Source organism: Clarias gariepinus, chromosome 12, assembly GCF_024256425.1.
Source record: "Clarias gariepinus isolate MV-2021 ecotype Netherlands chromosome 12, CGAR_prim_01v2, whole genome shotgun sequence".
Lineage (NCBI taxonomy): Eukaryota > Metazoa > Chordata > Actinopteri > Siluriformes > Clariidae > Clarias > Clarias gariepinus.
The window spans coordinates 11,479,298-11,494,873 of record NC_071111.1 but is presented as its reverse complement, the minus strand read 5'-3'; the positions used below and the strand labels follow the sequence as shown (position 1 = coordinate 11,494,873).

Genomic DNA, 15,576 nt, shown 5'->3' with positions numbered 1-15,576 from the left:
GTTATCACCCAAATGAAGATGGGTTCCCTAGTTCCTCTCAAGGATTCTTCCTATTTTCATCTCTGACTGTCTTTCCTTCCCACTCTTCCTTGGCTTGTTCATCAGGGACTATCTGATCAATTTGAATAATAAAACGCATTCGCATTTTATACAAACTTCCATGATTTCTTTTGATCTTTTTTCGCTTTGCGAAAATGACAATTGTCGCCTTGCACCTCCAGGGTCCGGGTTCGATTCCCGTCTCTGTATGCATGTTCTCCCCGTGCTTGGTGGGTTTCCTCCGGGTACTCCGGTTTTCTCCCACAGTTCAAAGTTATGTAGGTTAGGTTAATTGGCGTTCCCAAATTGCCGTGAGTGTGTATGTTTGTGTGCCCTGCGATGTATTGGCACCCGGTCTAGGGTGTAACCCGCCTTGTAGCTCAAGTCTCCCGGAAAAGGCTTCAAGTCCCCGCGACCCTGAATACAGGATAAAGCGGTATAGAAGGTGAGTGAGTGAAATCCTGATTAGGGTCTTAAATGTTAAAATAAGAGCTTGTGGTTCATTGTTTATTTATCAATTCTGAAGGTGTTCAAGTCAAAAGGTGAGACAATTAGACAAAAGGAAAAACAACTTAAGCAATGACTCGTATCACACAGTTAAAAAAAAATAATAAATAAAATAAAATTTAGCTTTCCTGAAACTGTTACAGGACGAGTTATGGGAGCATGAGGAATCACTTGCACATATTAATTGGGTAACTAGATAAATACATGCATACCTGATTTGGAAGGTGTCTCCAGTATGAGCACTTTCTAACACTGTAGGGTAGTTTTTTGCCACATAAAAATCTTCAGGAAAAACAGGGCTACTAAGGCAAACATGCATTTATAGCTGTTAAAACACAAGTGAAAAAATAACTAACTTGATTCGGGGGCAGTTGAACGACATAAAACATGCATTGCCAGAAGTTGTATACTCTAAACATTTCTTCAACCAAAACCAATTACTGTGTAAAAATGATTCCTCATACTCCCATAACCCCTCCACTAATAGTTTCAGTAAAGCTCCTCTCTTTTTTTTGTATTCATAAACACATTTGGCTTGTATCTAGCTGAGCTATCCGCTGAGTAAATGTGATTCAAACAGGAACACAAAAGATCTTTTTGGATTAGATTTCAAAGAAAAGATTAGATATGTATGCCTGTGATCTGATATGGATTAATATCTCACATATGTGAAAACTGCTTTGGGAAAATTTCACATGCTTGTGTTAACATGGCCCACATCCTGTTTCCTTTCATTCACCCTGCACTCAAGGTGAATTAGTGTCAGACCATGTTTAAATCTAAATTCATTCTGACATATGTTCTGGGTTAGGTTAGAATAAATAAACTTTAATCACACAAGAAGAAACCAGAACGTATTTATGATTAAATCGTTATTATGTAATAATATACAAATCCATGAGTTTGACACTCTTTTTATAATGGAAATAGCTATTAGCACATGAATGTAGAATTTAAATATAAAAACAATAAGAGTCCTAGAATAAAACATATTTCTTTTACGATAAAGCATATTTGGGCTTTATGGAATGCCAGGATCCTTTATTCCAACAACTGCATAACATCTGGGGGACAGGAGTGGGTTGAACAGCTGCACCAGGGCAGAAGACATATTCTCCTGTCAAAACATTATTTAATATTAAATTAATATTTAAGAGAGGCTGCATGGACACTCTATAAATATCTGCAGTGCTGTATCATACAGTCATGAATAGCTATGAAATTTAATGTTGTCTGCTGTGTGTATTACAACACAACTCAGGTACTGGTGAATAAAGTATGCTATTTTGTTAATATAAACCCAACAGATTTCAGTATCTCTGGCTTCCTTACCTGTTCCTTCAAGTAGCACAAACGGTCCAGCATGATAAGCCCTTCGACACAGGGAGCCAAAGTCACCTTTAACTGAGAGAAAACACAACACTGAATAAACACTATTTCATTAATATTTCTTTTTGTTGATTATTTTTTTGTCTTGTATAAAGGATGAAAACACAGATGTCCTTTAAAATAAAATACTAATGTAAATTTTTAAAAATCCTATTTGGACAGGGTTATCTTTTGGTATCATTTGGTATATTTGGTCATTCCTCTATCTAGGCGTACACAGTGACCTGTAGATGTGACTCCAGGTAATGTACACTGCCCGGCCTATTCGCTGGATGGATTTAAATAAGCAAATGCTTAACAGCCTGCGATCGGACAATTACCTCATATGTTTCAGCTGGCAACAATTCTTATAAAACTAGCTGATGCAGTGAGTAGCTTCTCATTTATTAAACAACCATGTCAGAAGTAGGATCCTGTAATAGTGGAAAAGACATTACTGTGTTCATAAGGGTCAAATTACTGGCCATCAAGCAAAGAAAACAACTGAGGAGATTGCAGAAATGACTGCAATTGGGTTAAGAACGGTCCAGTGCATTATTAAAAGCTAGAAGGATATTGCTGAACCATCAACTTGAAATGTGATCAGGGGGAAAAAAAAATCTTATACGACCGAGACCACTCAAATACCAAAAATCATAAAAGAAAAAAAATCAAATCAAAGAAAAAATGACTGTTGAAATCACAGCTATGTTTCATATTGGAAATACACACACACACACACACACACACACACACACACACACACAGTGTAAAAAGAATAATAAGAAAGATACTTGTTAGTGAGACTAATCAGGGGAAAATGGCTACAATTTGCTAGGGAGCATAAAGATTAGACTGGAGCAATGAAAAAAGGCCATGTGGTCTGTTGAGTGCGGACTAACCCTATTCAAGAGCGATGTGTTTCTGAAGCTACTTTACACACCCATAATGCATAGTGGCCACTCTACAAGACTCTGGATGCAGAGTTATAATCTGGGGTTGCTTAATGTGGCAATAAAATGAAATCAGCTGATGACCTGAATGTATTATTGTCCAGGTTCTCCCACCAATGGATTTGTTCTTCTAGAGGGACAACAATGCCCAGATCCATTAAGCTCAAAGTATGAAAGGTTCTGAGAGCATGAGGATTCATTTTCATACATTAACTCTTGTCAATACTCGACGATTCTGGCCAAACATTAATGTTACTCCAGATGCCAATAAATATGATGTTTATACATAAGGTTAAAATAATGCCATGATGAATATGTATCTTAATTGAAGTTGAAGGTGGTTCAATAAAATATTAACGTAAATTAGTTTTTGGTCGGGCGTTGCATATCCTGTTATTGAATGTCCTGTATTTTAGTGAAAACTCCAATAATTTCTATGGAAAGATGACTCATGACACTTTTATTAATAGAAGTGTATGTCTGCCCAAAAGTACCGGTTCCCCCAAATGAAGCCAAATTTGGCCAGGTTTAAAATTGCTAAGAAATTCAATATTAGAAGTAGAACAGTACTTCAAACAAACCTCCTGATTTGGTATGTATCTTGATTTTTCAAGTCATGCCTCAGCACGTTTTTGTACAGTAAAGTGTTTTTTTTTTTAATTTTATTACAAATATAAAAATTGCAACCATATGAACTGGTACAAAAAGTACCTGGAAAAAAAGGAGAAAAAAAACAACCCTATATCTAGGTATCAGGGTACTAAATTGTTAAAAAGCACTATAGATAGCAAATAGTGCAAAACTTTTTCTGTGTTGTCTTTCATGAAGTCACTCACTTACTCATCGTCATTACCGCTTTATCTTGTATTCAGGGTCGTGGGGGCCTGGAGCATATCCCAGAAGATTTGGGGAATGAGGGAGGGTACACCCCGGACAGGGTGCCAATCCATCGCAGGGCACACACACACTTATTCACACACTATGGGCAATTTGGGAACACTAATTAACCTAACCTACATGTCTTTGGACTGGCGGAGGAAACATGCAAACTCCATGCACACAGAGATGGGAATTGGGCCTGGCCGGGAATCGAACCCGGAGGTGCAATGTGACAGTGCTAACCACTACATCACAACCACTCTCTTTCATAAGGTCACCACAGTGTATCATCTGCCTCCATCTAAACTTCTCTTGCACCACTTCATGTCCTCTTTCACTACATCCATAAATCTCCTCTTTGGTCTTCCTCTAGACTTTCTGCCTGGAAGTTCCAACCTCAGCATCCTTCTACCGATATATCCACAATCTTTCCTCTGAACATGTCCAAACTCTCTGACTTTGTCTCCAAAACATCTAACATGGGTTGTCCCTCTGACAAACTTATTTTAACCGCCTCTTCACCTCTTTTCCACACTCTGAGGCTACAGGGAGCAGAAATAAAGAAGGTGAACTGTTCCACTTGGGTCCTTCTCATTCACACACATGTATTCTGTTCTGCTATAGGCTAAACTTCATTCCTCTGCTTTCCAGAGTGTACCTCCTCCTCTCTAGATTTTCATTCACCTGTTCCCTGCTCTCGCTACAAAGCACAATGTCGTCTGCGATCATCATAGTCCACAGAGACTCCTGTCTAACCTCATGGGTCATCCGGTTCATCACCAAAGCAAACAAGAAAGGGCTTAGAGCTGATCCTTGATGCATACCCACCTGCAACTTGAACTCTTCTGTCACACACATCACACCACTGTCATATGGCGCTCATACATGTCCTGCACCACTCAAACATATTTCTCTGCCACTCCAGACGTCCTCATACAATACCACTACACTATTTTGAACATTGCATTAAAACGTTAATTTAAATGAACTAATCATGTTTATAGTATAGTTAAAAGTACTTTGTAATAACTTGGATCACAACACGCACCTAATCGAACACTCTGTACCTAACGATACAAATTTAAATGTGCCTACTGTAAGGGTCCACCACTAGAGGGCACTGTTTTTATTTTGTAGTTTTTGTTGGCTGACTCAGTTTCCCAGCAGGCAACTCGGTCAGGTGATGCGAGTGCACACCTGAACCGAGGTAGCCATCAATCAATCTTTAAATAGCTGTTTAGACTGGGAAACTGGGTCGAGCATTTTTTGGTAACACCACTGTCATTTGTGTGGGCATTTTGTTCTGTTCTGTTTTGTTATTTGTACTTTGATTTTAGTTGTGTTGACTTGGGCTCTCTTATTGGCAATGTTTCTGTGTATCTTGTGTGTGTCTGTGTTAGTGGAGCTGACTCAGTCCTGTCCTCCTGTGTTTCCTCTCCCCCTAGTGTCCCAGTGCGCCTAGCTTCAGAGTGCTGCCCCTCCTAGCTTTGGAGTACCGACTAGCTTGTTAGTGCCGCCTCGCTTAGTCTTGGAGGGCTGCCTCGCCTGGCCACTGGGTATCCTCTGTCTGTGTTTCTGTGCCCCCATTCCCTAGTGTGTGTTAAGCTATTAGGTAAGTGTAGCTTAGTGCATGTTGGGGCTAAAGACATGCTTAGCTAGGTGTATGTGTAGCTAACTGCCATGGTTAAGCACTGCTTAGCCATGTTTAGCTAAAAGCCATGCCTAGCTGATTGCCATGTCTTTAGCCCTCGTCCCGTCCCTCTCTTGGTCTCTCGTCTCTACGTGTCTCCCTCCTCTCTAGTGTCTCCCTCCTCTCTAGTGTCTCTCTCTCTAGTGTCCAGTTTCAGCTCCACGCATAGTTTGTGTCCTGTTATGTGTTTGTCCCCCTGCCTGTGTCTCGCCACAGGACGTGTTACATGTCTCTCTCTGCCTGTGTCTCGCCACAGGACGTGTTACGTGTCTCCCCCTGCCTGTGTCTCGCCACAGGACGTGTTACGTGTCTCCCCCTGCCTGTGTCTCGCCACAGGGCGTGTTACGTGTCTCCCCCTGCCTGTGTCTCGCCACAGGGCGTGTTACGTGTCTCCCCCTGCCTGTGTCTCGCCACAGGGCGTGTTACGTGTCTCCCCCTGCCTGTGTCTCGCCACAGGGCGTGTTACGTGTCTCCCTCTGCCTGTGTCTCGCCACAGGGCGTGTTACGTGTCTCCCTCTGCCTGTGTCTCGCCACAGGGCGTGTTACGTGTCTCCCTCTGCCTGTGTCTCGCCACAGGGCGTGTTACGTGTCTCCCTCTGCCTGTGTCTCGCCACAGGGCGTGTGTCTGTTCCCCAGTCTGTGTCTTGCCACAGGGCGTGTGTCTGTTCCCCAGTCTGTGTCTTGCCAGAGAGCCCCTGTTAGCACAAAGTTAAGTATTGTTTGAGTTTGTTTGTTCCTTTGTTTGTGTCTTTATTTATACTTTGTGTTTAACTATTATTAAAAAGACTCTTTTGGGTTACACCACCCCTCTGCCTCTATGCCTGCTCCTTCCGCCCATGGCGTTCAACACCTGCCACAACACCCCGTTCATGACACCTACCACTATACCACTATTAAATATTATATGAAAATATTTTGTAGTAAAGTATCAGTTAATATATACTGAGATTTTTATTTTATGAAAATTGTTTATCGTTATCAGAAAGATCCTACACTGACATAACAGATATCTCGTTCTGTCTTTATACAATACTACAGAACACCCTGAAATGAAACCTGACTTTTCTATCTTGCTGTTTTTTTCCCTTATATATTCAGACATGTAGACTAGCATCTGGGTCTGACTCCATGTTTTAATAAATGCCTTTTATTCACAATTCACAGTAAAGTCCTGTCCAGAACAAATACACTTATTATTAACACACAATACGTGTATTATAATTTCTGTTTTGTTTTAAATTATCTACAGCGGGATCCAAATGTCTGAGACCACTAGTGATGATTCTTCTGTTTATACACCACTTCACTCAGCACACGAAAATTAGTCCTTTTTGTACAAAATAATGATCAAACATTTGCTTACATTTGAACAAAGACCTGGCAGAGCTTTAAATATTAAATGCAAGAGGTTGAAATTTTACTTTCTTGGTTTCCAAAATTCTAAAAGCTGTTTTTTCCTTTTTTTTTTTTTTTTTTAGATTTTTGGACCAGACTGCAAACGTGTGTGTCAAAGCTAATATAAAAATTTCCACCAAACCATCTTAGATACAGTTCAGATGTTTTATGATCCATTAAACGTGAAGCTTACCATGTTGAATGCCACCATCTCATTCATCCTAGAGATATACCGGTCATGGTAACTCTGAATCACACTGTCTGAGAGCTGATAAAGAGGAAAAGAGAGAACAATTTAGTAAAATGTTGTAAAAATAACTCAGAAAAATGGCTTTATTGTATTACTAAACCAACTAGCACCTACTAGTCTTATACTATTGAACCTATTGAAAGGTTACCACTCATTGCAATATTCCAGACATGGAGAACACAAGTGCAGATGAGATGGTTTATTTGCAAATAAATTCAAAAACACGACAATCAAAACCGGCAAGGATAATCTAACTCTTAAGTCCAGTAAACAGGCAAGGGTCGGGCGATGTACAACGGGCATGAACTGGGACAGGCTAAACTCGTAAACGTGGGAACAAAAACAAGATCAAAATCTGAAAGAGCAGTCAAAATTCAGAAGGCTATACTTCACGAGGACTGGAAGTACGCAAGTCCTTTTGATCTGTGTCCTGTAATTAGTCTCAGGTGTGCTAGTACTAAGGTGAGCCAGAGCGTTGCTATTGGGAGTTGTAGTTCTCGTTTGTAGTTCTGACAATTAGGTTTGAATTGAAACGAAACTTAAAACTTCCCTTTGTTGCTCAACAGTTAAAGCTTCGGGGTTCAAGCCTCAACACTGCCAAGCTGCCACTAAATCCCTTAAACTAATCTGCTGCATGGATGCTCCATCATGACTGACCCTGCTTCCTATCAAGCTGGCATACTTCTAAATATAAAAAGTTAAATGATTTAAAGGAAGGAATTTCATCTCCCATTCGCTGGCATCAGCACATCGCAACATGTGATTCGCATTCTGCAAGCCCGCTTTGTATAACATACTGTATGTGCCATTAAAAGTGGGTTTAAAGCAACGTCAACTGTGCTGACATTTTGGATTAAAATGGAAATATCAAAATGGAATATCCTGAAATCGCCACAGAAGCAATAAAAATCCTGCATCCATTTTCAACAACCTATCTATGTGAGACGCGGCTGTCTGCAGCGACGGCACCAAAAATTTAATTACGGGAGCAGACTGGACTTGGGAAATACATTTCAAATGTCACTGTCCCTCATCACTTCTAGAACGTCTTGTTACATTGAAACAACATCCTTGTTCTGTGTTGTGGTGTTATATACGTACATTATGCCTTGTCATGAGCGTGAAAAATTCACTTCAGTGTAACTGTCATCTTTCAGTAAATCGAAATTAATATGTTCAGGTTAAAAAAATCATATAACCCAGATAATCTGACAAAAAGCAGCAGAATTATAACACTGATCTGACATCAAAGGAAAATAAAATGTGTGTTCAAGTCAAACCGGGACTTTTGAGTGTGCAGAATGACAGAACACAGGTATGCACGAAAAAAAAAATCTCTATATAATCCCCTGGTACACTAATGCACTTATCCTAGCATCTCACTAGTGCTTGGATACCATCAAGGTGAAAAGTTTTCTTAGTACACCAGAGCCATAAAACGCTGGCCACCCAGGAACTGCTTAAATGGCCCAGTCATGTAGAATTGGCTTGGAGTGAGGTCACATTTACATTTAGGCATTTGGCAGACACTCTTATTTCCTAGAGTGACTTCCAAAATGCTAAGGTTTTCATCAATGGATAGATCCTTACAATGGGTTACTACTGTAGGTCACTAACTGCCATTAGTCAAACACTGTACTTGTTACCCAAGTACTGAAGTCGTCGTTTAAAGGTCAAGATTGTTTTTGACAATAACTACCAACAGAGTGTGCAAGTGGTGCTTGGGAATGATTGTGTCCCACAGACAGATGTGTCTCTTCCACATGTTGGAGACAAGTTATCCACCAATTTGAGGCGTTCCACCTAAAAAACGTTTGTGGGAACTACTGCAGTGGGCTCCAATCCGCTTCAGCTGAGAATATTCACGAAAAAACGGCTTCTTTAAAACGTTGGCACCGTTCAAATGTTCTACTACAGCCAAGTCTTATCACTGTAATGTGCTTAAGGTCTGTAAATGTCAATCAGTTTTATGCTGTCATTTACAAGAAATTTCATCACAAGTCCCGGTTTGACCTGAACACCCCTCGTTTAAAAAAAACATAATGTGGCTCTGAATCTGACCTTTGTTTCATCCAGTTCTAGTTTCCTGAGAGCTCTCCTCACATAGTCCACAAATGAGGATGTTTTGGAATAAAGGTTCCCCACTCGCTTCTCACTGCCAACAAGAAAGCCATCAGAACGATGCTGCAAACATCACTTTATAAAATGGAGAAATTCGGGTGTTTAATCTCATTGGCTAAGCCATGGTCAAATCTGTCGATACACGTACACGTGATCACATCACAGCAGTTCAATTCTGTAGTGATGCAGCAAGTTTTATTCCAATGAAATTGTTACACTTAAGTCATTGTTCTGGAAATGTAACACCTTAGTCTCTCCGGGTAAGGTTTTAGGACAACCTTATCCTGTGATAAAATAACTGTACACACTTTCTTACATTGAATCCTGTAAGTCCTGGTGCTTTCTTAATTATTCAATTGTGGACCCAGAAAAGAAGAAGACATTTATGCATAAGCCTGTGCTATATGTACCTCTTATGGGCATCATAGTGTTCCTGTAAAATAACGTGAAAAACAGCCCGATAGAAGAGTGATTCCATAGGAAGCTGAAAAAAAGAAGTGAACACGGCAGTTGGAAAATATTTTTTAGTTTTTTATTATACAAAAGCACTAAAAACTGATGAATATTCATAACCTTTCACTCCATTGTAAGAGAAGGACTGGTATTCAGCATGTTCTTCTTTTACCATCACATAAAATTGCTCCTCATTTGCTTAATGGAGACTTAATAATGAGTTACTTACCCCTCCTCCAACTGTTACCCGCTCGAGAGCCTATAAATAAAATAAGAATACCTGATGTACAAACGTATTATAGCATTGAAAGCAATTCGGGATTAATTCAGTCCTATCAGTGAAGCAGTCATACTTAAAGCCAACTGTTTTCTTTTTCAAACTTACAAGACATGCAGACATCCTGGCGTTCCGCCCGCAGAAGCACGCCTGCTCCCGTAGATACTGGCTCATGGGAAATCCATACACACCACTGTCGCACTCTAGTCGAGAGCAATTCATGGAACAGAAAACAGACAATGCAGAATAAAAAATATTAAACTGTATAAGTAAAACTTGTTCCCATATCAAAAATTATCCACACTTTGGGAGTTGACTTTATGTATTTGTCTTGCCTTGTCTTGACTTGTCTTAGGCGTCTCACAGTGTGGACATGGTAATTTATTGCCCTAGCCACATCAGCAGTCCTCATGCCTCCCTGCAGCATGCCTAATGCACGTTCACGCAGATGAGCAGGGACCCTGGGCATCTTTCTTCGGGTGTTTTTCACAGTCGGTAGACAAGTCTCTTTAGTGTCCTGCGTTTTTAGAACTGGGACCTTAAATGCCTACTTTCTGTAAGCTGTTAAGGTCTTAAGGACCATTCCACAGGTGCATGTTAATTAATTGATTATGGTTAATTGAACATGCATGGAAAACATTGTTTAAACCCTTTACAATGAAGATCTGTAAAGTTATTCGGATTTTTACAACATTATTGTCGAAATACACAGTCCTGAAAAAGGGACGTTTCTTTTTAATCCCCACTCTGGCTGTAGAATTTATTTTAGTTTTTACCTTTTTGTATTTAAACTTTTAGAAAAGACAAATATATTAACAAAATCTCCTCGATTTTCACTACACTTTGGTCGTCTTCTTGGTCTTGGTCATACTCTGTCAGGCTTGTAGTGATGAATCCATGTCTCATCACCAGTAATAATTCTCTTCAAGAAATCTCCATCAGATGCTTCATGAGACACAGTGTAACAGTCCATGGTATGGTCTATGTGTCAATCTATGAGACCCTTAGTGCATGACCATCCATAGGATGTCTCATTAAATGGACATTGGTTGTAACCCTGAGACTGCTGCTATAAAAAACAGTGTCCATGTCTCATGGACCCTCTCATGAGATGTCTCATAGGAGGTCCCATTAAACAGACATTGATTGTAACCCTGAGACTGCTGCTATGAAAAACAGTGTCCATGTGTTATGAAGCCTCTCATGGGAGGTCTCATAGAAGGTCCGACTAAATGGACATTGGTTGGAGCCCTGAGACTTCTGCTATGTAAAGCAATGTCCATGTCTCATGAAGCCTCTCATGGGATGTCTCATAGAGGGTCTCAGTAAATGGACATTGGTTGTAACCCTGAAACTACTGCTATAAAAAGTATTGTCCATGTCTCATGGAGCCTGTCATAGGATGTCTCATAGAGGGTCTCACTAAATGGACATTGGTTGGAACCCTGATAATACTGCTATGAAAAACAGTGTTCATGTCTCATGGAGCCTGTCATGGGATGTCTCATAGAGGGTCTCACTAAATGGACATTGGTTGTAACCCATGTGTGTGCACATATACCCATATCTATATAGACAGAATTTTCATACAACTTTTTCTTTACACATTCATGAACCTTGTTAAACTTTAGAACAACTGAATAGAAGAAGGAATGTGACCTGAACATCATAGCACTGGTCTCATTAATTCTGTTTTCGCTCTCTTTGTTGTTGTTGGCTCTTCCAAAGCTGTGCTCGGATTGGAGGTAAGTAGTGCGGGTAGAGACAGAGCTGCTAATGCCAGGATTTCTCTCAGTGCAGTGTAAGGGCCTGCTTTTACTGAGAGAGCTCCATTTAGTAACGTACAACCTGACAGATGGATGCTTGGATAGTGAGCCTTGTAGTCTATGTCCTTATCCCCATGTTATTATAATGTGTAATGTCTATACGCCCAATGAGAACTCGACTACTGAGTCAACTCAACTACTTATATTTCCCTAGTGTAATTAATAAAGCATGAGTGCCTCGTAGACAGCCCTTCGAAACAATTTTATTTGTCTGCAAAGACAATCTATGTTGGTTAATTAGTAAAAAATATGAATTGCTCAACCCTGCATCAGGCATTTCAACATAATTACATATTATAAATCACGGAGCTGGTCATGATGCCTGGCGCTGGATTGCATCCACTCGGCTCCTGCGGTACAGTAACCGCAATGCCGCATGATTGGAATCGACTCTCTGTATGTGACCAGTAGGTGAAAGTACACTTACCCTGTGCATCTTCATCAAACTCCTCAGACAGCAGGTGGTAGCAACAGCCCACACTGCACACGGCCTGAAGCTCCTGTTTGGCCCTGAACATGCGCAGTGTGCTGGGAGCCAGATCTCCACAGGTATGCAAGCCCACCAAGACTGCATTCTGGAAACAGGGAGACAGGGAGAGAGGAATTCAGAGTATTTGTCAGTTCCCAGCATAGCTCACGCACCTCGATCAATCATTCCAGAGCTTGAGTTCCCGTAAACCATGCAATAATCATGATTAGAATAACTATGGGGTAGCTTATTGTTATAGCACCTCAAAGGAATGAAAAAAATACCAGGTGCACATTTTTGTGCAAATCGTGTAGTTTGGTATTTCTCACCCCTCACCTCCAGCTCTGTAATAAGTGTCCTAAGCTCTGTTTCGGCCGTAACATAAGACGTCAGAGGCGAGTACAGGTTTTTGGTGTCACTGATGCCTTTTCCCTCGCGCGCCTTCCTTTCAAGGTTCTCTCTCTTCCTCCTCTCTCTCTCCTCTTCGCTTAACTGATTAGGGGGAACCCGAGGGGAGGCTCGCTCCACGATATCAGGTGCCAACACTGTAAAAAAGGGGTCCTCTAAATCAGCACTGGCTGATTCTAATTCTCTAGGGATGCTCAGAGCCGAGAGAGAATCCATGCGTAGATCTGGTGAAGTAGAGCACTGCATTTCATCTATGTCATTACTTCTGCCTACTGTGACATGATTTTTTGTTTCACTTTCATTCACATTATTCTCTTCTTCCCGCTCTTGAGAAGGTCTGATTATCTGATGGCTTTGCATCCTCTCTTGTCGTTCATCGACATCTTCTTTCCTGTCTCTCGTTTCTTTATTTGGAACTTCCTGGTTAGGGCTGGCTTGGCTGTGTTTTTGGTAGGCTCTGGAAAACCTCTTCAGTTTCCTGTTTCTCTCTTTAGCACCACGCGTGTTTGTGCTGGAACAGTCAATGCCAAACACTTGCAGGCTGTACTGCAGGGACAGGAAAGAGCAAAGGTAACCTTTACCCGAGCCCACGTCTATAACCTGAAAGAGAGAGAGAGAGAGAGAGAGAGATGAGAAAAGATGAAATAAGAGATACAGTGGGGCAAAAAAGTATTTAGTCAGTCACCAATTGTGCAAGTTCTCCCACTTAAAAAGATGAGAGAGGCCTGTAATTTTCATCATAGGTATACCTCAACTACTATATATATATATATATATATATATATATATATATATACATAATTTTTTTTATTTTTTATTATCACTTTTTCTCTTTGTTGCATTATTTTCATTTCCTGTGAATTTTATTCCTGTTTGTTCTGGCTCCTGTTTTAGAAGAAAAAAGGTGTAGGTTTGTTATATATCCGATTGTAGCAAAGGTTTTGCAAAAACAATTCAAATGCCATGGTTTAAACCTTAAATGTCAGCAACTTTGCTGTTCCAACCATCCATCATCTCATCCGGTGTAGGGTGGTATAACAATCATCACCAGCAATTTGGACATGCCAATCAATCTACATGCATGTCATTGAACTATAAAAGAAAACCAGTGTATTTAAAGGGAACCCCACCAAGCACAGGGAGAACATGCAAACTCACAAGCACAGATCGGGGATGGAATTTGAACCACCAACCCTGGAGGTCTGAGATGACAGTGCTTTTACTATTATAAGCCTAACTTTGTTTTTAGAAAGAATAAATTACAGGTAGTCCCCGACTTAAGAACGAGTTCCTTTCCGGGTGTACGTTTTTTAAGTCTGACAAAGTGAGTCTTGTACGCCTTTGACCTGAATATACAATATAAAACAAACCAATCGACTTGATTAAACCACGGTCCCCTTTCCTAACACAAAACCGTAACCGTGCTTAAGGAAACAAATCTAACTGTTGTCTCTGCACCTTTAAATCATAGGGGAATCATGGACGCCATTTTGTCTCAGAGCAATAAGAAATAATGAAAACTCTGATGATTCGTTCAACGGCTTGAAAAACATTGATATAAAAATTATTCAAACAAAATATAAAGCCCAATGCCCAAATGCCCTGGCCTCCATGGTGCAAACAAACTCATGACTCTAAAATTCTAAACAAGCATCTTGACACCAACCACAAATCCAATGACTGGTCCTGAGCATGAGATCGTTCTTACCTGTTTGACTTTGCAGCATCTGGATAAAGCAGCCACCACTTCAGCCATAGCTGGCACCTCATGAGCCTTCTTAGAGTTCATGAATTCATCAGGCAGCAGAGGTCCATCTGCGACCCCATCTGAAATGCCTCCAGTATATATATAAGTACAATCACAAACTAACATTTCTGATGAAATTTCATAAGCACACTAACCTTGGGTGTCTCCGCCCATCACTCTCAGCGTGTCTATCAGCGTCTGCCGCTGCTCACAGACTCCCAGGCCTGGCAGAGAGTGTGCTTCAGCTGCCGTCAGCAAGGCCGACACGTCCACTAGCTTCTTACTGATGTCGCAGAACCCATACGTAGTGTTCACTTTAAAATAAAAATAGGAACAAATAACCACCTTAGACAGAAAACATATTAGAGTGACACATGGTAAGGTGTATCACAACTCTATAACCACTGACAGAGCTGCTACCCTGTTTCAACAGCAACAAATTATTTTAGGGGGTATTTTGGGGATGTTTAATCTAGCCTGGGGCATCTTGCTGTCTGATGGAACGAGATCAAGATTATAGGGAGGATCCTTTTAACACCTCAATGTCAAAACAGTGTGGGCAGAAGTGTGCGGACGTGAATCGTCATGCAAGATCATAACGTTCATGGATAGCAGTCCTCTGTGTTTTATCTTTTGTTGTAGAGTTAGAGAACCTTGTTCAGCAAATTCCAGTTTTTTTTCCAATCTAACATCTTCTAAACTCAGAAAATACTGTCAATGAGCTGAAGAGTTGAATCATGACTATTGGGACTGTCTGTGATGATTTTAATGATGAGATCAGTTTGATGTGGTGTACACTTGTACTTGCCTTCTGGCGCCCCCGTGCGGTCCCGAGTGGAATTCACCACAGTTAAAACCTCCTCAGGATCCAGAACTATGAACGCGCGCCACACATCGCACGTGTAGAAATCTACAGTGTGCGCGTTCGCGATCCGTAATGAGACGGAAAGAAAACGACGGACCTCGTCTATCTTTTCCTTTACCTCGTCAATAGAGATGTTAGAAAAAGCCATAATGTTCCGAAATACGCCGGAGCTGTTTCCGGCATGTAATACTCGCAGCACAAATATGACGTTTACACTCTCACAGGCAGTGCTAGTTGCATGCACATAAAGTTGCGTTACTTAAGGCAGTATTCTTTTTTTGTAATTATTTGAGAGCATATATGTTTACGTTGTGAAATTGAATTGGTTA

General features: G+C 40.7%; 1 protein-coding gene across 1 annotated transcript; it reads right to left on the bottom strand.

Annotated features, from left to right (window-relative positions):
- Window positions 1-1,353: 1,353 nt before the first annotated feature.
- On the bottom strand, window positions 1,354-15,505 carry mettl25 (methyltransferase like 25). Its single transcript, XM_053508139.1, has 12 exons — window positions 15,191-15,505; window positions 14,538-14,696; window positions 14,344-14,462; window positions 12,564-13,235; window positions 12,186-12,333; window positions 10,041-10,135; window positions 9,885-9,914; window positions 9,613-9,686; window positions 9,143-9,236; window positions 7,025-7,099; window positions 1,879-1,950; window positions 1,354-1,663 (listed from the first exon to the last, which is right to left on the bottom strand). The coding sequence occupies exons 1-12, from the start codon at window positions 15,393-15,395 to the stop codon at window positions 1,568-1,570; spliced, it is 1,839 nt and encodes a 612-aa protein (XP_053364114.1). The 5' UTR covers window positions 15,396-15,505; the 3' UTR covers window positions 1,354-1,567.
- Window positions 15,506-15,576: the final 71 nt, after the last annotated feature.

Coding starts and splice junctions, on each gene's coding strand:
- mettl25 (XM_053508139.1), bottom strand. CDS start 15,395: ATGGCTTTTTCTAACATCTCTATTGACGAGGTAAAGGAAAAGATAGAC. Junction 14,463..14,537: donor GATGGGCGGAGACACCCAAG/GTTAGTGTGCTT, acceptor GAGGCATTTCAG/ATGGGGTCGCAGATGGACCT. Junction 10,136..12,185: donor GTTTGATGAAGATGCACAGG/GTAAGTGTACTT, acceptor GCTCTCGACTAG/AGTGCGACAGTGGTGTGTAT.